General features: G+C 37.3%; 2 protein-coding genes across 3 annotated transcripts; both read left to right on the top strand.

The window, feature by feature from the left end:
- Positions 1–6,290: 6,290 nt before the first annotated feature.
- Positions 6,291–12,491, top strand: EGY2 (ethylene-dependent gravitropism-deficient and yellow-green-like 2). Its single transcript, XM_083063398.1, has 12 exons — positions 6,291–6,588; positions 6,684–6,747; positions 8,017–8,145; positions 8,740–8,790; positions 8,885–8,995; positions 9,080–9,154; positions 9,251–9,356; positions 9,470–9,563; positions 10,286–10,439; positions 11,343–11,550; positions 11,764–11,924; positions 12,072–12,491. Exons 1-12 carry the CDS (start codon positions 6,425–6,427, stop codon positions 12,318–12,320), a joined length of 1,566 nt encoding a protein of 521 aa, XP_082919524.1. The 5' UTR covers positions 6,291–6,424; the 3' UTR covers positions 12,321–12,491.
- A 4,273-nt stretch (positions 12,492–16,764) lies between these two features.
- Positions 16,765–21,349, top strand: LOC109813892 (uncharacterized). Of its 2 annotated transcripts, XM_020378174.3 has the most exons (3): positions 16,765–19,942; positions 20,440–20,544; positions 20,633–21,349. In XM_020378174.3, the coding sequence occupies exons 1-3, from the start codon at positions 17,245–17,247 to the stop codon at positions 20,743–20,745; spliced, it is 2,916 nt and encodes a 971-aa protein (XP_020233763.2). In that variant the 5' UTR covers positions 16,765–17,244; the 3' UTR covers positions 20,746–21,349. The 2 variants fall into 2 exon arrangements, with proteins under 2 accessions (XP_020233763.2, XP_020233762.2); XM_020378173.3 differs by having other exon boundaries at positions 16,767–19,942; positions 20,440–21,345.
- The last annotated feature ends 215 nt before the right edge of the window (positions 21,350–21,564 follow it).

The following is a 21,564-nucleotide window of genomic DNA, read 5'->3' as shown; positions in this document are numbered from 1 at the left end:
ACCTCGACATGATTGTGTATTTAGCCGTTTCTAGCACATCAATCAGTGCCGTCTTGATTCAGGAAAATCAGTCGCCGAACGACGCTACCAGTTGATAGAAAAAGTAGCCTTAGGGCTCATCTACACCGCCCGCCGGCTCAAGCAGTACTTCCAAAGCCACAAGATAATTTTCCGAACTGATTGTCCAATTGCCAAAGTCCTGAGGAAACCTGAGATTGCCGGCCGGATGATGGCATGGTCAGTTGAGCTCTCAGAGTTCGACGTAACTTTTGAGCCGAGAGGCCCCATCAAGTCACAACATTTAGCCGACTTCATCAACGAGCTCACTCCTCCGGGCCGTTTCAAAGACGAGTCGTGGACCATGCATGTTGATGGGTCCTCTAATGCTCAAGGAAGTGGGGCAGGTATAATTCTGGCCAGTCCCTCGGGCATCACTGTAGAGCAATCTCTACGTTTCGGCTTCCGAGCCTCTAATAATCAAGCGGAGTATGAAGCCTTGCTAGCGGGAATGCGGTTGGCAACAGAGATGGGTGTGAAAAAAGTCATATGTTGGACTGACTCGAAGATTGTGATCGAACAGGTCAATGACAACTCCCAGGTCAAGGATCCCAACTTGTTGCAATACTATCACCTCTTCCAAAAGCATAGGGACGATTTCATTGAGGTTCAGGTGTGGCACGTCCCACGATGCAATAATGAACGAGCTGATCAGTTAGCCCGGCTCGCCAGCAGCCGGAAGCTCGGACAGTTGCGCACAACCATTCACCTAGAGATTCCCTCCCCGAGTGTGACGGCCGAGTGCATGTCAACCGAAGTTGAAGCGCCGACCTGGATGACCGCCATTCGAAACTTTATTGTTCGAGACGACTTACCAACCGATCCGATGGAAGCCAAGAAATTACGAACTCAAGCGGCTCGGTACTCCATGGTAGTCGAAGTGCTCTATCGGCGGGGATTCTCCACCCCATTGCTCAAGTGCATTGACAACCTACAAGCCGATTATGTGATGCGGGAAATTCACGAAGGCATTTGCGGATCTCACTCGGGGGGGCGAACCCTGACGGCTAAAGTCTTGCGAGCCGGTTATTATTGGCCAACTCTGAAGGGAGACTGTGCCGAGTTCGTCAAAAAGTGCGTTCAATGTCAAAGACATGGGAATCTCATCCATGCCTCGGCTGCCGAATTGCATAGCATCAGCTCTCCATGGTCGTTCGCTTTATGGGGTATCGATGTGCTTGGACCATTCCCTATGGCAAAAGGGCAAGTTAAGTTTCTCCTGGTTGCAGTAGATTATTTTACAAAATGGATAGAAGCCGAACCACTCGCTTGCATTTCCGCAGCGAGTGTCCATAAGTTTGTTTGGAAAAATCTGGTTACCCGCTTCGGCATTCCCTATGCCATCGTCTTGGACAACGGCCTTCAATTTACTGACAAGAAGTTCAACACCTTCCTTGAAAATCTCGGCTTTCGTCACCGGTTCACATCAGTCGAGCATCCCCAATCAAACGGCCAGGCCAAAGCAGCGAACAAAGTTATCCTCACAGAGCTCAAGAAACGACTTGGTTCGGCTAAAGGTGTATGGGCTGAAGAATTACCGGAAGTCCTTTGGGCATACCGGTGTACACCACAATCAACAACCAAGGAGACACCCTTTCGCCTAACATACGGCGCAGATGCAATGATTCCGGTTGAAGTAGGAGAACCTTCATTTCGACGACAACACTTCCATGAAGAATCTAACGATGATTCAATCCGAGCCGAACTCGATGTCCTTGATGAAGTGCGAGAAAGGGCACAAATTGTAGCCGAGGCCTGCAAGCAACGCATGAGTAGACGCTTTAATTCCAACTTAAAGCCAAGGACGTTTCATGAAGGAGATCTTGTTTGGCGAGCGACTGGGTCGGCCAGGCGCAACTCATCCGAAGGGAAGCTCTCGGCCAATTGGGACGGACCGTTCCGGATATGGCACGTATTCCACAATGGAGCATACAAGCTGGAAGAACTGTCCGGCAAGATCATTCTGAGAACGTGGAACTCCACTTATCTAAAGACATATTATAGCTAAACCTGTATTTACATTTCAACTGCATGTAAAATGGTGCACTCTTTTCCTTGAACCGATCTTTTTTCCTCTTATAAAATTGTGAAAAGGGGTTTTTGGTTGGCAAGGTTTTTAACGAGGCACCAGTTCATTAATGAAAAAGCATTCTCAGTATTCAAGCTTGTCAATTGTTTCGTCTTCGTGTTAAATTATACAAGTCTTCCCTCCCAAGATGTCTCTCGGCCAAGGATGTGGCTTTAATTATTTTTACAAGTCTTCCCTCCCGAGATGTCTCTCGGCCAAGGATGTGGCTTTAATCATTTAACAAGTCTTCCCTCCCGAGATGTCTCTCGGCCAAGGATGCAGCTTTCACTAATTCAAGTCTTCCTTCTCGAGATGTCTCTCGGCTAAGGATGTGACTTCAAATATTTTATCAAGTTTTCACTCCCGAGACGTCTCTCGGCCAAGGATGTGGCTTATGATTAAAATTTTTTAAGTCTTCCCCCCCGAGACGCCTCTCGGTCAAGGATGCGGCTCACGGTTAAAATTTTTTACAAATCAATTTTCAGTATTACACAAGCAGGGTAAGTTGAACAGCTAAGGAGTAATGACAACACAAATTCATTAAGGCGCTATCGGCCTGGAGAAGTACAATGATAAAAGGGCACTATCGGCCCATTCATACAAAAAGCGATGAAAATTCAAAGAGCACTACCGGCTCATTAACACAAAAAGCACTCAAGAAACAATTCAAGACTGCACCTCCGCCTCCCCCTACACTGGGCCATCTTCCGGAGCACCTTCCTCATAGGCCGTCTCCTCGTTAGGCCCGGCTGCACGAATCGGAGCCTCCTCGTCTGGCTGCTGATCCGGCGGGATAGAAGTTAGATCCACTAACTTCCCCTGGAAGAAGTCCTTGGTCATATCCAGCTGGAAGTCGGAGGGGAAGTCACCAAAGCAACGCGCTTGCCGAGCCGCCTGGTTGAACCCAGCCTGATGCTAAGACAGAACCTTGCTACGAGCTTTTTCTTGATAAGCCCCGAAGGCTATTTTCTCGGATTCCAACTCTTTGCTCAGCAGTTCAACCTTCTCCGTTTCATTCTTCAAGGCAACCTCTAGACGCTGGACTTTCAGCGCCAAGTCATCAGCCGTACGCCCCCGGCGGTCCAACTCGGCCTGAAACTTGCTGTTGGCCGTTTGGGCGTCGGTCAGCGCCGCCAAAGTCTCTTGTAAAGACTTCTCCTGCTCCGCCAGATGACGACGGAGGCCTTGCGCCTCTCCGTTCGGCTCCATCACAATACTCTGAGCCAAGGCGACAGCCCGAACCTGGAACTCGCAGAAAAAGTTCCACTTTTGAGCCGAGCTCATGCGACTCAGCACCCCTTGCCCAGCCTCGGAGGTCAGGTCCTGGCTCAAGAAATCTTGAGCGTTGACATTGCCGGCCAAGAAACTAGGCCCAATCAACCCCTCAGGAGCGTTCGGGTTGGCTAGCCGTTGCTGCTTCGCCCGCCGGCTTTCATCCACGACCCTTACTCTTTCGGGCCCTCTCTTTTCACCATGAGGCTGGGTCGGACCTTTGCCCCCTTTCTTCACCCGGGCAGTTGGCCCCGACCCACCACCTTGTGGAGTGGAGGTATTCCCAGCCACGGGAACGTTGGTTGGAACCCTATTCCCCGCCGTCGCCGCTAGTTGGTTCCTAATCAGCGTACGGATGTCCAAGTCGTCATCAGCATGGTTCGCCATTATACCTACACATCATTAGTCAAAATCAATGATAACGTAAGAATTCAAACAACTAGGAAAGTTACTATACCAAGTAGTTCCTCGGTCGGGTCAGCCGTTTCAAACAGCTGAACCAGCGGTCGGCAAGGCAGTGGTCGAGGCAGCTTCAATAAGAAGTTTAAGCTAGTTCGCTCCTCGGGAGACAGTCGGGACTTAGACACGGTATCGTACTTGCGTGGCTTTCGGGTCCAGTAGAATGGAAACAAGGGCCGTCCGTTGTCATCAAAAAAGTATTTCTTCCCTGTTGACGGCCTAATCATCACTTTAAGAAATCCTCCTTTGAAATTCTTGTAGGAGGTCGTAAACGGCTGCAGCAAACAATCGGCATGCCGAACCAATGACAACCACTTAACCTTCTTAGCTGGCCGAGACGAATAAAAATACAGAAATAAGAGAGGAGTGGGCTCGAGGCCGAGAGCTAGGCACAGCCGCCTAAACCCTTGCATGGCGGCCCAAGTATTGGGGTGAAGTTGAGTGGGGGCCACGTTCAGCAAACGCAATATCCCCGAAAAATACTCGTCAAACGGTAACGCGACCTTCAAGTCGCGAAACATGTAATCATATACGTAGAAAAAGTGATATTTACTATTTCCTTGGTCTAAAAAGACGAAGTCTGGGTTTGGACCGCCGTCACCTCGACACGGCTGGAAGAAGATCGGAGAGGGATCCTCTTCGGCTGGGAAAGTTACACAATTCGTAGCCGAAAGAAAAAGCGCGAGAGAATTCTTGTCGGCATACCGAGAGTAGACACTACCCACTTCCCCGTGCACCCATGAATAACCAGGTGTCACGATAGGAGGAAACTGCCTCGAAGCCGTGGAGGGTCGATCCTCTAAACCTATTACAGATGCGGAATCGCCTTCACTCGTCGTGTGCCTTGACCCTGAAGCAGATCCCGCGTGGCCCGACCCATTCGAGGCCGAAGCCGATACATCGTGTCGGTCCGACGCTGCCCCCCGACGCGACATTAGCAGAACCACCCGTATCCCTAGAGGAGTCAACATGAACGATATTTAAATCCGCCATTACGTACCTGATTTTTGAGCTTGACCTATCGTGTCGGTCCGAATAATCCAGCACTTGAATGATTTCGGCTCGGAGCAAGTTATCACTGTGTACCTTTGAGGTCCCCCCCCACACGCCTTTTTATAGGCGCTCCCCGCGAACACCCCAAAGGCCACACCCCTCTGCGCACCGTTGGATCACTGGAATCCAATGGTTCACAACGCGCAGCCTTTCGCATGCGTCATTAATACCCAACGGTTACAACCTTTGGTATTCCCCCAACGGGCACAACCCTTAGTCTTCCACCAGCGGCCATAACTCCTCGCGTAATTAATACTCAACCGTTGCAACTCTTCGTTTCCCGCCAACGCTTGACCTCATCTTCAAGGCCACCACCAAGACACTTTTACCCTTTGCGTTGTTCCACTCCTCAAGGCTGGGGGGCTTGTGTACCGGGAGGACCCAATCGGTCACGTGGACCAACACGTGCCGTCCCATCAGACACCCACGCGAAGTGAATTATGCCCAAAAGTCTTGACATCAGCATCGGCTCGGGCTATAACTGAAGGCCGAAGTGAGCCTGATAGCACGATCGGCTCGGCTTGAGGCCGATACGAATAGAACCATAGACATCTTTGCAGGCCACGGACCGGCTCGGACAAGCCCCGAACAAGCAGTTCAGCGCAGCAAACGCGTAACGGCACGGTCTAAGGCCGAGCCGAATGAGGAGGCAATAATTAGAGCCTTCATCGTGGTTAATAAGGATAAGTGCGTGATTAAGGCATAATTAGCCTATTAGCATCGTATTACCTAATTTGGTAAACTTCAGGAGAGGCCCACTACTGACAAGGCCCATCAGTGGTAGTATAAATAGGTCACTTTTGTCAAGGTATGTCACTGTTCATTAATTATCCTAGAATATCGTGTTTGTCCTGACTTGAGCGTCGGGGTGCCTTTTGCAGGTATCTCCCCCTCGCGCAGAAGAGTCCACCTGAAGACCCTCGTTCGACCCTTTCCCACTGAAGAGTACAAGTGTGCCCTCAGACAGGTACAATAATAATAATAATGATAATAATAGAAATGATGGTGATGTATTACTTAATATTTTTTTTATTATTAAATAGAATCTAATATGAATGAATCAGTAAAGATTGAACCTAAATAGTTTAATAAAAATTGTATGGAATTTAATTTAAACACAAAAAACTGTAAAAATGTGTTCCAAAAAATTCTTAAGATATATGTATGCCTAACTAATTGTCTATCCTGCATGTTGCAAAGTCCAATAAGTAAAAAAAAAAAAATCTAAAATGTAGGAAGGAAATAAAAAAACCCAGAGACAAAAAAGAGAAGGAATTCTATCTAGTCGTTTAATCCACTTACGTGGCAAATTCTGATTGGACTTGGAGAGTTTGCCCGCTCTATATTCGTCCGAGAAACTGTAGGAAATATCGTTGCGCGGGTATTTAAGAAAATAAATAGCGGATAAATGGTTCTTCTCTCTGCCACTGCTTCTTTGTTCTTCAATCCTTCACTCATCTCAATGGCGCTAGGGTTTCATCTCAATTAGAGGCACCGCTCGCTCCAAACGGAACCATGAATCTCTCCTTAGCAGCACCTTCAGCTTTTCGCGGGAATCTCCTTGTTCCTCTGTCGCGCTGCACCTCTTGCTTTGAGTTTGATCTCCGCTTGCTTCACTCCCACGGTTTTCGTCATTCGCGCTGTCGTTGGAGTTCGTTAGAGTTGATTCGGAACCCGAGGTACGAGTTTCTTTTTCGTTCTAGCGGAATCCGCTTCGTTTTCCGATTGTTACTGATTTGGCTTCAAATGCCGATACGATTTTGAACTGGAATAGATCAAGCCGGAGGAGAGGGATTGCATGCAGCGTTACTGAGCCACATAACGATAGCGACGAGAAGGTACTTTCAGTTTGCTACTATATCTGTTTCGGTTTTTATTTATTTATTTATTTATTTTTATTTTATAGATGTTGAATATTTCTTTAGTAATCAGCTTATTCTCTTTAACTGACATTAAGATCCTCAAATTGGAGTTTCATGTGATGAAGACTTTTGACTTGAATTAAAGCTTGCAAAATTGTTAGAATTAGAGATTCTTGCATGGTTATTTTATCGGGTCTGCTAAGGGAAGATATTAAGACAATGCTTAACTAGTATTTAAATTAGTTTATTAAATGCATTCAATTACCTCAAAAGATTAAATTATACTTGTCTTTTTAATATAATCATAGCTTTTTATTTTCTTAATCAGTGCAATTTGGATTGGAAAGGTGGACCTTGATTACAATACTATTTGGTGTGAATGTCTGATATAACTCGTCTGCTAAGCTTGTGGCACCTGGCTAGTTTAAGGAGTCAACTCCCTAATGACGTGTGAAGGAGAAGTACAAGTAGGAATTAAATTAAAATAGTTAACACCATGTTCTTTAACACACCCTTTATTATTATTGGTTAAATTTTATTGAAAACTAAAAACTTATGAGAGATTTATTAAATAAGTTATGGAATCCACAATTTTTTTTTAATGTCCAATAAATTTTAACCAATATAAAATAATGTATGTTCAAAAGAGTGTATCTCTTTTAAATTAATCCCCAATATATTAGTCATTGAAGGTTGTTTTCTGGATTGGAAATGTCATTAAAATATCCTTAATTTTGTGGAAATTTAACTACATTTGACTAAACTTCCCTTCCGTTCCATTAATGCTCTCTTAATTCCACTTAATGAAAATACCAAGAGAAAAGGATAAAATAGGCATTGGGAGAGCTTGCCTCCTTAAATAGGTCAACACGGATGGATTCAGGTATCGAGAGTTTCAGACCAAAATCAAATCCAATGAACAAATTTCTTGCCTCTAAAACAATTGATACGTTGAAATAGATGGAGTACATTCCAGTTGGGGTCAAAAATACAAAAGTTGTCATTTGGAATTTTTTTTATTGGTAAAGAAAAGTTTAGATTAGAAAAAGGCACGACTCTATGCAAGGCCATAGCCAACTATTAATCTCTTTTAAGTATTTTTAGTGAAATTATGGATCATTTACTTGAATGCGGATGATTTAGCAAATTTGTAATCAACATTTTTTCCTTTTATTAACACAAAATGTTGACCTTTTCAACTTCTCTTACTTTCCCTTGACAATGTGCAATTTTAAATTCACTTAGGAGAAAGCAGATAATAATGGAGAAGCACAACCTTTGGAGGATTCGTCTGAGCAAACTAACCCTCTGCCTGTAGATGCCGGACAACTAAACAAGTTTAGTGATGAAAATAAGGATCAAAATGATGAGCAGGTGATCTTTGGCTTATTTAGCTTCCCTTTTAGATTTGAATCAGAAATAGATATGTTGCCAAAGTTCAAATCTTTTTTTGTCACTGTTTAATATCTTATTGAACACTGCTAAAAGGACTGTTACTCATGGACATAATGCACTCAAGAAGTTATCTTATGAAGCTGATTTCATCCTATTTATTATACTCATAATATGTAAGAGAGCCTTTTTTCAGTTACAATTAAGTGTACTTCTTTCTCTAGTTGTGCAATAATCAGTAGAAAGAGCCGGTAAACTAATTGATATAAAGTCTCCTGGTCACTGTTTGTGCATGGAAAATATTCATAACTATATATCCTTGATAAGTCCATGTCTTTGCAATTCGTCTAAATTAAATCCTTAAAATGGGACCTAGTTTGTCTAGTCTGACTACATCAACCGTTACTTGCCACAATAAAATCTCCTTAATAATTCATTTAACTATGCCATCATGGACTCCATTTTATTTTAAGTTATCAAAAATAAGAAAAAAAAGGAGTAAATTGTGTCATTTGGAGTTACGAGCATTATATGAAAGTTTTCTTGTCTCATTCTTTGGGCTTATGATCAAAACAGAATATGGATAGCCAAGAAGTTGCCAGTGGATCGCCTCTGCCAGGTGTGAAGGTGATTGCATTTTGTTCAGTATTTCCTACTTTAGAAGACACATTCTCCTCTTCTAATTTTTTTTGTGTTTCTGTTATTTTTGTGTTTTAAACAGCCTCAGCAACTGGATGAAGCAATAAAAATTCCGAAGGAAACAATTGAAATTCTTAAGAACCAAGTTTTTGGCTTTGATACTTTTTTTGTAACTAGCCAAGATCCTTACGAGGTATGAGCATCGTCTCTATATATTTCCTTTTGCATGTGCACAGAGGTCTTTTTGTATGAAGGATAGATCCTTCTTCTCTGCCAGGGTGGAGTATTGTTCAAAGGGAACTTACGAGGGCAAGCTGCTAAAAGTTATGATAAAATAGCTAAGAGATTGCAAGTAAGTCATTTTCTGTTTCTTTGTTTAAGTGGATTTGTGCTTGATTCCAGCTCAAATCAGTGTCTGAACTATATTTCTGCATAAATATTGTTATAGGATAAATTTGGGGATGAATACAAGCTTTTCCTTTTAGTAAATCCTGAGGATGATAAGCCAGTGGCCGTTGTGGTTCCAAGAACAACCTTACAACCAGAGACAACTGGTACTTGTTTAGCTCCTGCAACTTTATGGATCAAAATGTGTTCTGCTTTTTTATTTTATTTTATTTTTATAAAATCTCTTGATTTGTACTTATGGTGTTATTTGTCTTTGCAGCTGTACCTGAGTGGTTTGCTGCTGGATCTTTTGGACTGGTTACAGCTTTTACCTTACTGCTTCGCAATGTTCCGGCTTTGCAATCCAATTTATTGTGAGCTCTTCTTATGCCTTAATTTGTCATTTCGCACTCTGTTATCTCATTCCAGAGTATAGTGTCGCACAACTGTTTCATGCATTTTTGTTTTGTATACTGCTTTAGTTTCTCTGTACTCCTTCGATCAAGTAATATATTCAGGATCAGGACAATTTCAAAATTACATTGTTTGGGTACAGAAATGTTGATCTTCCAGGCTGTATGATTCATAATAGGATGGTCTCATAAAATACTTTAACTATTGATGAATTCTTTTCCGCCTTTCATAGGAATAAATCTTTATTTTTGTTGTCATTTTCCTGGCTGCTGATTGTTTCATGTCATAGATGCTTCAATTTGTTATGCACTTATAGAGTGCAATTTAGTGGTTGTTAGGTTTAAGAAAATGCTTTTTGTTTTCACTTTTCATTACAAAAATGTTAACTTGTTTTTAACTTTATATTTTGTTTTCAAAAGTTTGTATGGGTGAAAACAATAAAAGAATTTGTATTTAAAAGTGGAAAAAAGAACAGAATATTTTTTCAAATCAAATGGCACCTTAGTTTTTTGGATATATTTTAGGTCCTAATTAATGCGAAGTTTGGATTGGTGAGTAGGCTTTAGCACTTGATTACAGTGAAAAGATGCATATTCTGAAATGTCTTTGAATAATTATTCTACATCAGCAAGTTTGCTTCATATTTTGATGTTTCACGAAATTAATATTATTAATGTTCCAGATCAACTTTTGACAATCTGAACTTGTTAAAGGATGGCCTCCCCGGAGCCCTTGTTACTGCACTTATTCTCGGGGTACATGAACTTGGTCACTTTTTAGCTGCCAAAAACACTGGAGTTAAACTTGGGGTCCCATACTTTGTTCCTAGCTGGCAGGTTGTATGCTTGAATTCTTTATATTTTATTACAATGTTTTTTATAAAGATACTTCTTTATTTCTTTTACTTAAAGAACATAATAATTGAGGGTATCATGCTTTCCATCTAGTACGCATTACAAAAGAGCTCCAATTCTGATGAGCAATTCGGAGGATGTGTACTTGCATAGAGCTTTAATTCATTCCTTCATTTTTGGTTAATTATTTATCATTGTTGATACATGACAATTGGAAGTAATGGATAAAACATGTTTTCTTTATAACTAACAATTCAAATGTATCTCTTAGCTGTAGGTTGTTGCCATGTTTAAACATGTTTATTCAATAGAAAGCATTCCATCTATGTTTGTATTGCACAAGAAAAATGTTAATAACAACTCTCTAAGACTCTTTCTAATACTCTCTATTATTGGTTGAAAATCACAAATTTCATTGAGTCCTCCCTTAAATTAGAAGAGAGACTCATTAAATGAGATGTGAGTCTCACAAAATTTATGAATTTCATTAAATTTCACTCAATAATAAAGAGTGTTAGAGAAATTGTCGCTAACATTCCTCCTTGTACAATACAACCGGTGATTGATGTTAACCAGATTAAGACCTAAAGTATGTCCTTTGGGAACTGCTTGTGTTGCTTTCCTATGAAGTCAAGTCTTTCTCTTCTGGATTGCTTGATTATCACTGGTATCCAAAAAAATTGGCAATCATACGAATTGCCCAATATTAGTTAATACCGCTGTGGTACTTTAGGAATAGAATTATGCCTTATAGTGTGCTTTTCTTGCTATCTAATTTAATATGTTATGTATGGTGTCAAGATTCAAAGGGACAATTTGGATATTGGTCAATTTTCCTCTTGTTAATACAAGAAACCGAAATTCTTATGAGTAATTTGGTGGCAGATAGGCTCTTTTGGTGCCATTACGAGAATAAGAAACATCGTACGCAACCGTGAAGATCTGCTCAAGGTTGCAGCTGCTGGACCGATAGCTGGCTATTCATTGGGTCTTTTGCTTCTGCTTCTAGGTTTTGTCTTGCCTCCCAGTGATGGTCTTGGTGTGGTTGTTGATGCTTCTGTGTTTCACGAGTCATTTCTTGCTGGCGGTATTGGTAAGTTATAACACTTTAGTAAGCGTAAAGAAATTTAGATGCATTCATTTATAAGTTTTATCAAAATAATTTCAAATGAGCATTTATTTAGTTGTTAGTGTTACGGAGTAACAAATTAAATATGACTGCCATATATATTACTGAATATTTTTATTTGCTGCCTTATTGATTTAAAAAATCAATATGTGGTGACATTTTTATTTACATTTTTAGCAAAGCTGCTTCTTGGTAACGTTCTCAAGGAAGGAACTGCGATTTCTGTCAACCCTCTTGTGATTTGGGCTTGGGCTGGACTCCTTATCAATGCCATCAACAGCATTCCTGCCGGAGAGATTGATGGCGGGAGAATTTCTTTTGCCCTATGGGGAAGAAAGGTATAACATTTAGCAATATTTTTGAACAAGAATACTTTTACGAGTGAAACTTGATTTGCCTATATCATAATAATATTTGACTAATTACGTAGTTCCCTTCCTTTGTTTCCTTTTATGTGAAGATACTGACCAAAGTCCAATCCACAGGCTTCATTACGCTTCACGGGATTTTCAATTGCGTTGCTAGGACTCTCGTCACTACTTAATGATGTAGCTTTCTATTGGGTAGTTCTCATATTCTTCTTGCAAAGAGGTCCAATTGCTCCTCTCTCTGAGGAAATAACTGATCCTGGTGAGAAATATGTTGCTATTGGAGTAACAGTTTTGCTTTTAGGCTTGTTGGTATGCTTGCCATATCCTTTCCCATTTACAGACGAAACCCTCGCAAGTTTCTAGTAATGATTGCCAAATAAACTCTGGCAGCATCTATTTAGACTGGTAGTACATGAAATTTTTGAGAACTGAGAATACACGGTAGGGTTTTTTGTGAATCAAACTATCAACATTGGTTTATATGTAAAGTTTATATGCAAGGTGAATAATCGAACGTCGAAATTTTAGGTTGTCTCTTGTAATTTGTAAGTCTAGAATCTTTATTCGTTATGCTGTGTTCCACAAAATTAATTGCTTTTCAAAGTTTAAGATAATACCAGCTACTTACTAAATTTTTATTTTGAAAATTAGATCAACATTTTAGCATTACTTTACACATGCTAAAATGTTAAGAAAAATTCTTAAAAAACCCATTAATATTGTGTTTGGGGGAGGATGGGTGATTTAAGAGGAATTTGTGGGGAGGGAGATGTATTAAAGAAGATTTAACAAAAGCTATTGTGTTTGGTTGAGGTGTTGTATGGTGAATTGTGAGGAATATACGATGGGTTCTATTATTGCAGTAATACCCTCACATGGGAGGATTCTCGTCAAATTGGAGAATGAGTCATCTATAATTACAAATATAACCTCATCGTCTCTTTTGTTTCTTTATATCAATATACTCGATGACAAACGACAAACTCTCCTGAACATTGTTTTAGTTCCTCCCATCCAGTGGGCTTTTGGCGTTGTCACTTCTGCATCCGACGAGCGGCTATGCTGCTGCTGGTTGGTTTATATTATTATGCTGGTAGAACAAAAAGGGGCTTAAGTAGCATAAGTTACCGTATTCGAATTTGTTAGTAATGTAATTAGTGGTGGGTAGATGGACCTCGGTCCGCGGACCGGTCTGTAAGTCTGCGAATTTTGTGGATAACGGACCTGTTTTTTTCAAATCCGTATGATTATATCTAATTTTTTAGCTCGGCTCATTAAGTCCGCGGACTTAGCGAATTTAATTCGCGGGTTCGCGGGTTAGTTCGCGGACTTCACATTTAATATTTTTAAATATTATGATTTTAATATTAAGTTGTGTATTTAATTTTTTAAAATTATTATGACATTAAAATTATGTTTAGTTGATGGCTTAAATATGTTTTTAGTCCCTTAAATTTAGGGTAAATCTGTTTTTGGTCCCTCAAATTTAAAATTGTTATTTTTATTCCCTGTAATTTCAAAAAATCTTATTTTAGTCTTTATATTCAAATTTTGTTAAGAAATTTATCAAACATTATTACATAAAATCTATCTATCGGTATCCCTATTTGTGAAAATATCACATTAAATCTGATTAATATCGCATAACTGTCTTAATTAGTCACTTTAAAATATGTTATTGGTGATCTAAGAGACTAAAACAAGATCTTTAAAAATTACAGGGACACAACAGTTTTAAATTTGAGGGACCAAAAATAAATTTATCTTAAATTTGAGGGACTAAAAATATATTTAAGCCTTAGTTGATATTTATTTGTCATTTGAATTATTTTTATGACATTTTGATGCTTTTATTATTGAACATTTGGTACTATTATTTAAGTATTTGTAATTATTTTTATTTTAATATTTTAATATTTTAATATTTAGTATTTTAAACTATTTTAACTATTGATAAATTTTAGTATGATAAAATTTAGCTTATAAATAAAAAATATTTTTTTTTCTAATTTTATGTATTTTTATTTTTTAAAATTTATTTTCTGAACCATTATTTAGGCTCGCAGACCGGTCCGTTATCCGCGGATTTTGGCGGGTCGGATACGGACTTAAAAAATAAGTTCATTTATTTTACGGACCGGACTTATCTAGCCCGTATAAAACGCAGGTTTTACGGACTGGGCCTTAAACGGGCCGGACCGGTCCATATACCCATCCCTAAATGTAATGCATTATTCAACTTCATGTTTGAATATCTTAACAAGATGATATATTATACCGGTAGAATAAAAACGAGATAAGATAACATCAATTACCATATTTAAATGTTAGTAAGCTAATGCATTATGCAACTCGATGCATCTAAAACAATCTAAGTAGCATAATTGATTATACCAACAAACATAACTATTTATATATATATATATATATATATATATATATATATATATATAAAATCTCACTTTTATACATGAATATAAAGATAGAAGTAAAATAATAATTGTATATATTATTTGCTTTTACAAGAAAATTCAATTATATAAAATATAATTTTAAAATATCATTTTATTACCTAATTTTATTCTATCAAATTATTACAAATTTCACTATAATTCATACTATTTCTTACATATTTTTTAATAAATCAATTCTCACATATTCATTCTCATTTTCTTTTCTTCCCCAAACAAATCATAAAAAATAGATAAAAACATTCATGAAAGAGTGGCCTAAAAATATTATTCTTAATAAAATTATTCTAATTTATATATAAAGATAAATTTCAAGAATAAATTTAATTTCTACTTTTGGTTATCCTAATAATTATACTTAATGTCACTCACCCTCTGTTTGGTAGAGGGTGAGAAATTGGAGGGAGTAGAATGAAATAGGTGAAAATTAATTTGATAGAAAAGGTAAGAAATAGAGTGAAATTTATAGTTGATTGGTAGAATGAAATTAAGTGAAAAATATAAATAATTTAGTATTTTAAAATTTTATTTTATGAAGTTAGGTTTTTATGTGAATATATAATAATAATAATAATAATAATAATAATAATAATAATAATAATAATAATAATAATAATAATAATAATAATAATAATAACCATTTTATCCTTTCATACATTAATGTTTGTTGATACTTTTTTTTATATGCATAATGCATTAGAGTAGTAGTTTATTAGAATATGGAAAACCTTTTTGGTCTATTTTTTATACACATAATACAATACAACTATAGCATATTGTAATATGGTGAAAATATTCAAATAGTATTTGAATAGGTGACCATATTCAAATATCATACACAACATCTTTAAATATGATATACAAAATAGTTGTTCATAATGAAATATAACTTACCATAATCAATTATGATTTATTTTTGAGGAGGGTATTAAAGTCTTTTACACCAAAATTCACTAAAATCCCCCATTTTTGAAGTGAAGTATAATGCATGTGAAGCTCCCATAAATTTTCTTAAATCCACTCTTTTCACCTCTTTCACCTCTATTAACCACGGATGTTTTTTTTTACCATTCTTTGCCAATCCACCCTTCGCCCATCTCCTCCCCTCAAATTCATTGGTCTTGTTTTTTCAAAATTTATACTTTTTTGACAGATTTAAATTAATAAAAAGACTTTTAATTTAATAAATAAAATTTTACATATCATGATATAATATTTGTATTGTTTATTTTAAAATGTATTTTAATTTTATAATTTAATTATATATGATGTTATGACGAACATATTACGTTGAGTAATTGAATGAACTGCACTACGCAAACTAGAAAGTCCAACGCAGTCAAGAATCAAATTGCCCCTTGCAGGAAGGCAGATGTATGACACTGATCCATGGAAATGAATTTCAAACAAAGATTGATGTAATGTTTCATTAACCGGAGAAAAAGTATCAAATAGTTTTATGTGTTCTCATTGTATAAAACTTTTAATAACAAGTCATGCTTTTAAAATTTGTCGATGGTTACACTTTATAGGTTCATTATAGGTTCACTTGTTTTTTAAACCACTTGCAGCCAATTGTTTTACAACTCGAGGGTGTACCAAGTCTTACTAGAAATTAAATTCTATTTCGTTGTCAATTCAATTACATATGTCCACAAAATTGAATAAGATGATGCGAAAGACTTGGTCAGAATTAATTGTATTATCTTTTATTAAAAATAATTTGATGTCTCGTTCTTCTGTATGAAAAGTGTTTAGTTACTGTGCACCCAAATTATTTAACCTCGAACTTAATTTTGAGTGTAAACATTATTACTGATATTTATAATTATAATGACTGATGGAAATTGTGTGATTCATCCCAACCCGTGGTCCATTCCACTAATTAAAACTCACAGGGGTATTCCACCATTCTCTCCATCGATGTAGTTTCTGACTCTGCCATCGTGCTCTATTTTGCGTGTGAGAAATCAAAGTTTGGGTGGGAACTTGCTCAAAATTTTGAAGACAAATTGTTCCCACACTTGATGTCACTATCTATATAATATACATATATTGTTCAATGAATTGAAACTCGAAAGACTTCATCCAATAAGTCACACCTTTTATTTCTTCTTTTGTCGTTATACCACAGGTATGTTCAAACCAAGTAAAATCAGACAGTAAAACTCTCCCTAACACACCTTCATTCTGGTATTCAAAGTTAAAAACAGATACAAGCACAATTATGAGTAACAAATTGAATATGCATAGCTGTTTGAAGCTTATAAATCGATATTTTGCACGAGTTAAATAAAAGCATTTCTTCATACGTCTTTTAATTATTTATACAATTATACATTACATTTGAAGAACCATAATTCTATTTAATTTACTTGGTAAATAATTTGATATTTTCCATTTCAAAAATAAATGGCAAAATCGTTGTCTTTAATAAAAATAGACAGACATTGACCGTAGGAGAAAATTTCCGTCAACACACTTGCAAGTTATGTAACGGGTCCCTTTTTTATTTTTTCTTTTTCATTTCCTTTCATTTCTTAAGCTTTTGAGAAGATCATACAAAAACTTTCTGACGAAAGAAATACGTAACAACCGATCTGGTGTGTATGGGGAAATAAAAAAGTAACGTGAGAAACCGCGCCCTTCTATTGGAAGACCAAAAAGGAATAATATCAAATAGCTTTCTTATAAAAAAAGAGAAAGTGCATCAAGGAGATGATAACTGATAAGGTCAGAAAAGATGATTTTGAGGATACTGATTTAAAAGAAGGTCATTTCATCATTCCACCCCATATCCTACTTTATGCAAAATAATGGCCCTAACTCTAACTCTAATCATGTTTCTTCTCATTGTTGTTTCACAAACCATGGTGTACATGATCCCATGTACACTTGGTCTTGCTTTGATGAATTCAGAGAGTGATAAGCTGGCTTTACTTGCTTTGAAGCAAAAGCTTACCAATGGCATGCCTGATGCTCTTCCATCATGGAACCAGTCTTTGCATTTCTGTGAGTGGCAGGGTGTTACATGCTGTCAACGCCACGTGAGAGTTTCTGTCTTGCACTTGGAAAATCAAAACTGGGGTGGTACTCTTGGACCATCCTTGTCAAATCTAACCTTCCTCAGAATGCTTATTCTTTCCAACATCGACTTGCATGGTGAAATTCCCACTCAAGTTGGTCGACTAAAGAGATTGCAGGTTCTTGACTTGAGCCACAACAATCTCCATGGTGAGATTCCCATTAATCTTAATAACTGCTCTAATCTTGAGGTAATTAACTTGTTGTACAATAAACTCACTGGAAAAGTTCCATCATGGTTTGGAATTGGATCTATGGCACGGCTTACTAAGTTGCTTCTTGGTGCTAATGATCTAGTTGGAACTATTCCACCTACCTTGGGGAATCTTTCATCCCTCCAAAATATCACACTTGCAAGAAATCATTTAGAAGGAAGTATACCTCATGTTTTGGGTCGGTTATCAAATTTGAAAGAGTTGAATCTTGGTTTAAATAGTTTGTCAGGAGTAGTCCCTGATTCTCTCTACAACCTTTCGAATATTCAAATTTTTGTTTTAGGGAAAAACCAGTTAGGTGGTACTCTTCCATCAAATATGCAACTTGCTTTTCCAAATCTTCGAGTATTCTTGGTTGGATGGAACAACTTCAATGGAACTTTCCCATATTCAATATCCAACATCAGCGGATTACAAGTGTTTGATATATCCTCAAATGGTTTTAATGGGCCAATTCCACCCACTTTGGGAAGCTTAAATAAACTCAAGAGGTTTAACATTGCATATAATAGTTTTGGAGGTGGGAGAGCTCAGGATTTGGACTTCCTTTCCTCATTAACCAATTGCACTGAATTGCACATACTTATTTTGGAGAGCAATGAATTTGGTGGCGTGTTGCCAGATCTTATTGGCAATTTTTCTATCCATCTCACTTGGCTTAGTATGGGGATAAATCAAATATCTGGAATGATACCTGAAGGAATTGGACAGCTAATCAGTTTAACTAACTTCATTATGATAGATAATTACCTAGAAGGAACTATTCCAGATTCAATTGGGAAGCTTAAAAATCTAGTAAGACTTGCCCTGCAAGGAAACAAATTCTCTGGTAATATTCCTATAGCCATTGGCAATCTTACTATGTTGTCTGAACTTTATCTGCACACCAATGAACTTGAAGGAAGGATTCCATTAAGCCTCAAATACTGCACCCGCATGCAGTCATTTGGTGTTTCTGACAACAACTTGAGTGGTGATATCCCTAATCAAACATTTGGCAATCTAGAAGGTTTGATAAATCTTGACTTATCCAACAACTCTTTCACTGGCTCCATTCCTTTGGAGTTTGGAAACTTGAAGCACCTATCCATATTATATCTATTCGAAAACAAGTTATCAGGTGAAATTCCCCCACAACTTAGTGCATGTTCTGCATTAACAGAGCTCGTGCTGGAGAAAAACTTCTTCAGTGGAAGCATATCCTCATTCTTGGGCTCTTTAATATCCCTCGAAATCCTAGACCTTTCTAACAACAACTTCTCAAGCACAATCCCTGGGGAACTACAAAATCTGACTTATTTGAATACATTGAACCTGTCTTTTAACCATCTTTACGGTGAGGTTCCTATAGGAGGTGTCTTTAGTAATGTCAAAAATTTCTCACTCGTTGGAAATAAGGATCTCTGTGGAGGGATACCACAACTGAAGCTCCCAACATGTTCTAGGTTGCTCTCAATAAAACACAAGTGGTCTCTTAGAAAGAAACTTATCCTCATCATTGTAATTGGAGTTGGAGGGGGTTTGGTCATTTTCATAATATTTATCAGCATCTGTTTGTTCAGGAAAAAGCCCCAAACATTATCTTCATCACAGTCTCGGCAAAATATGTACATAAAGGTTTCTTATGGAGAGCTGCATGAAGCAACCAATGGATTTTGTTCATCCAATTTAGTAGGCGCTGGAAGCTTTGGTTCTGTATACAAAGGATATCTTCTCCATTTTGAAAGACCTGTTGCGGTAAAGGTGTTGAATCTTGAAACTTGTGGAGCATCAAAGAGTTTCACAGCTGAATGCAAGGCTCTGGGAAAGATCAGACATCAAAATGTTGTCAACATCCTGACTTATTGTACAGGTATTGATCATAATGGGGATGATTTCAAGGCTATAGTTTTAGAATTCATGCCTGAGGGGAGCCTAGAAAGTTTGCTGCACAGCGACGAAGAGCTTGAGTCTAGAAACTTCAATCTCAACCTTCAACAGAGGATAAATATTGCTCTTGATGTTGCTAATGCATTGGATTATCTTCATCGTGGTTCTGAGCAAGCTGTTGTTCACTGTGATATTAAGCCAAGCAATGTTCTTCTTGATGATGACATTGTTGCCCACTTGGGAGATTTTGGGTTAGCAAGGCTTCTTAATGTAGTCACGGGACATTCCAGCAGAGATCAGACTAGTTCGTATGCAATTAGAGGAACCATTGGATATGTTCCCCCAGGTGAAGTACTATCTTTCCTTTAACTATTTTACCTATGCTATTGAATTACCTTGTGGCAACAACGGCATAATCTAGTTGACATCGAGTTTTATTAGAGATAAATTATTGCTATTTAGATTAGATAGGATCATTGTTGTCATAGTTTATTATTGACTAATGTCAAATTGTAAAAAAGCAAAAGTCTTTAGATTCAATACTTTGAACCTTGATCTTAATAACTGTCCCATTCAAATTTATTCTAATAAAATTATAGTGAGTCTAACGACATTTTTTAGAGTCAACTAACTAAAAAAACTCACCAAATATGATTTTGAAAGTAACTTTTATAGAATTCATCAATCTTATTATGCATTGACAATTTTTGATTGAATGACAATATACAAAAGTTACATATATTAGTATGATTTGATTAAACTCTAAAACAATTTGCATATAATCAGTATGTGGTTATTGGAATTATCCTTCATTTTTGTCAAAATTGTTGTTTGTTGGAACAGAGTATGGAGCGGGTGTGCATGTATCAGCAAAAGGAGATATCTACAGCTACGGAATTCTTGTGTTGGAGATGCTGACCGGAAAGAAACCAACGGATAACATGTTTGGTGAGGGTCTAAGCCTACACAAATTCTGTGAGAATGCAATTCCAGATAGAATTATAGAGATAGTAGATTCACGTTTGCTTGTGTCCAGTGCTGAAGAGGGAACAAGGGTCATGGAAAGAACCATTGGGGAGTGTTTGGTGTCCTTTGCTAGGATTGGAGTTGCATGTGCCGCAGAATTGCCCAATCAGCGAATGGACATAAAAGATGTGATAGTGGAGTTGCAAGCAATCAAACGGAAGCTACCTTAATTTGTTAACATTTTTGTGTTAACAAATTAAGGGGTTTGCCTGTAAGGTGATTAACTCTTGCATCCATCACTTGAACTGCTTCGATTCTACTTAGCCTACTTAGTGAATAGTGGTCTTTGTTGACTAGTAGTAACCACATGAACGTATCTCTTGAGTGAAAGTGATGAGAAAATAATATTATCATATGCATAATGCATGAGGAATAAAGAAAAAGGGTGGGAAGAAAAAAGACCTTTTGGGCAAAAAGAAAATATTAATCATAAGTAGTTTTCTATGTTTTTCCACCTTCTCTACAGTGTCTTATTCTAGACATGGATTAAAGTTTAGTCTAAAATATGTGTTTAATCCATTTTTTTTAAACATATCCGGTGGCATGATTAATATTTTTAGGTATTGAGATTTATTATGGACGATAAGATCCTCAAGTTTTCATTTACAAATTATCTTTTTAAATATAATTTATATCTCAATTTAAATTGTTCATTTTCTTTAAAAGTAACTCTTAGAACTATTTCAATTAATAATTTACTGTCTGAATTAAAAATTCAATGATCCAACCTTTTAAATTACAAGTTGTTATTCAACAAATCAAGTCTAAAAATTTAAATTTTAATAAACAGATCAAGTCTATATATTTTTGTAAAATTTGAAAATTATATAATACTTATTTTATATATTAAAATAAATATATTATATATTTTTATGAATATACATTAAATTGAATTAATTTAATGAAATACCAAATGATTTTTAAATTTTATAAAAATTTATA

The sequence above is a fragment of the Cajanus cajan genome, chromosome 9 (assembly GCF_000230855.2).
Source record: "Cajanus cajan strain Asha chromosome 9, NIPB_CcT2T_4, whole genome shotgun sequence".
Taxonomy (NCBI): domain Eukaryota; kingdom Viridiplantae; phylum Streptophyta; class Magnoliopsida; order Fabales; family Fabaceae; genus Cajanus; species Cajanus cajan.
Note: the sequence above shows the minus strand (reverse complement) of the source record. Positions and strands in the feature narration are given on the sequence as shown.

Excerpts from the sequence above, each read along its gene's own strand:
- EGY2 (XM_083063398.1), top strand. The coding sequence starts at position 6,425 with ATGAATCTCTCCTTAGCAGCACCTTCAGCTTTTCGCGGGAATCTCCTT. Across the intron at positions 8,996-9,079 it reads CTAGCCAAGATCCTTACGAG|GGTGGAGTATTGTTCAAAGG; the intron begins GTATGAGCATCG and ends CTTCTCTGCCAG. Across the intron at positions 9,155-9,250 it reads AAATAGCTAAGAGATTGCAA|GATAAATTTGGGGATGAATA; the intron begins GTAAGTCATTTT and ends ATATTGTTATAG.
- LOC109813892 (XM_020378173.3), top strand. The coding sequence starts at position 17,245 with ATGGCCCTAACTCTAACTCTAATCATGTTTCTTCTCATTGTTGTTTCA. Across the intron at positions 19,943-20,439 it reads CATTGGATATGTTCCCCCAG|AGTATGGAGCGGGTGTGCAT; the intron begins GTGAAGTACTAT and ends TTGTTGGAACAG.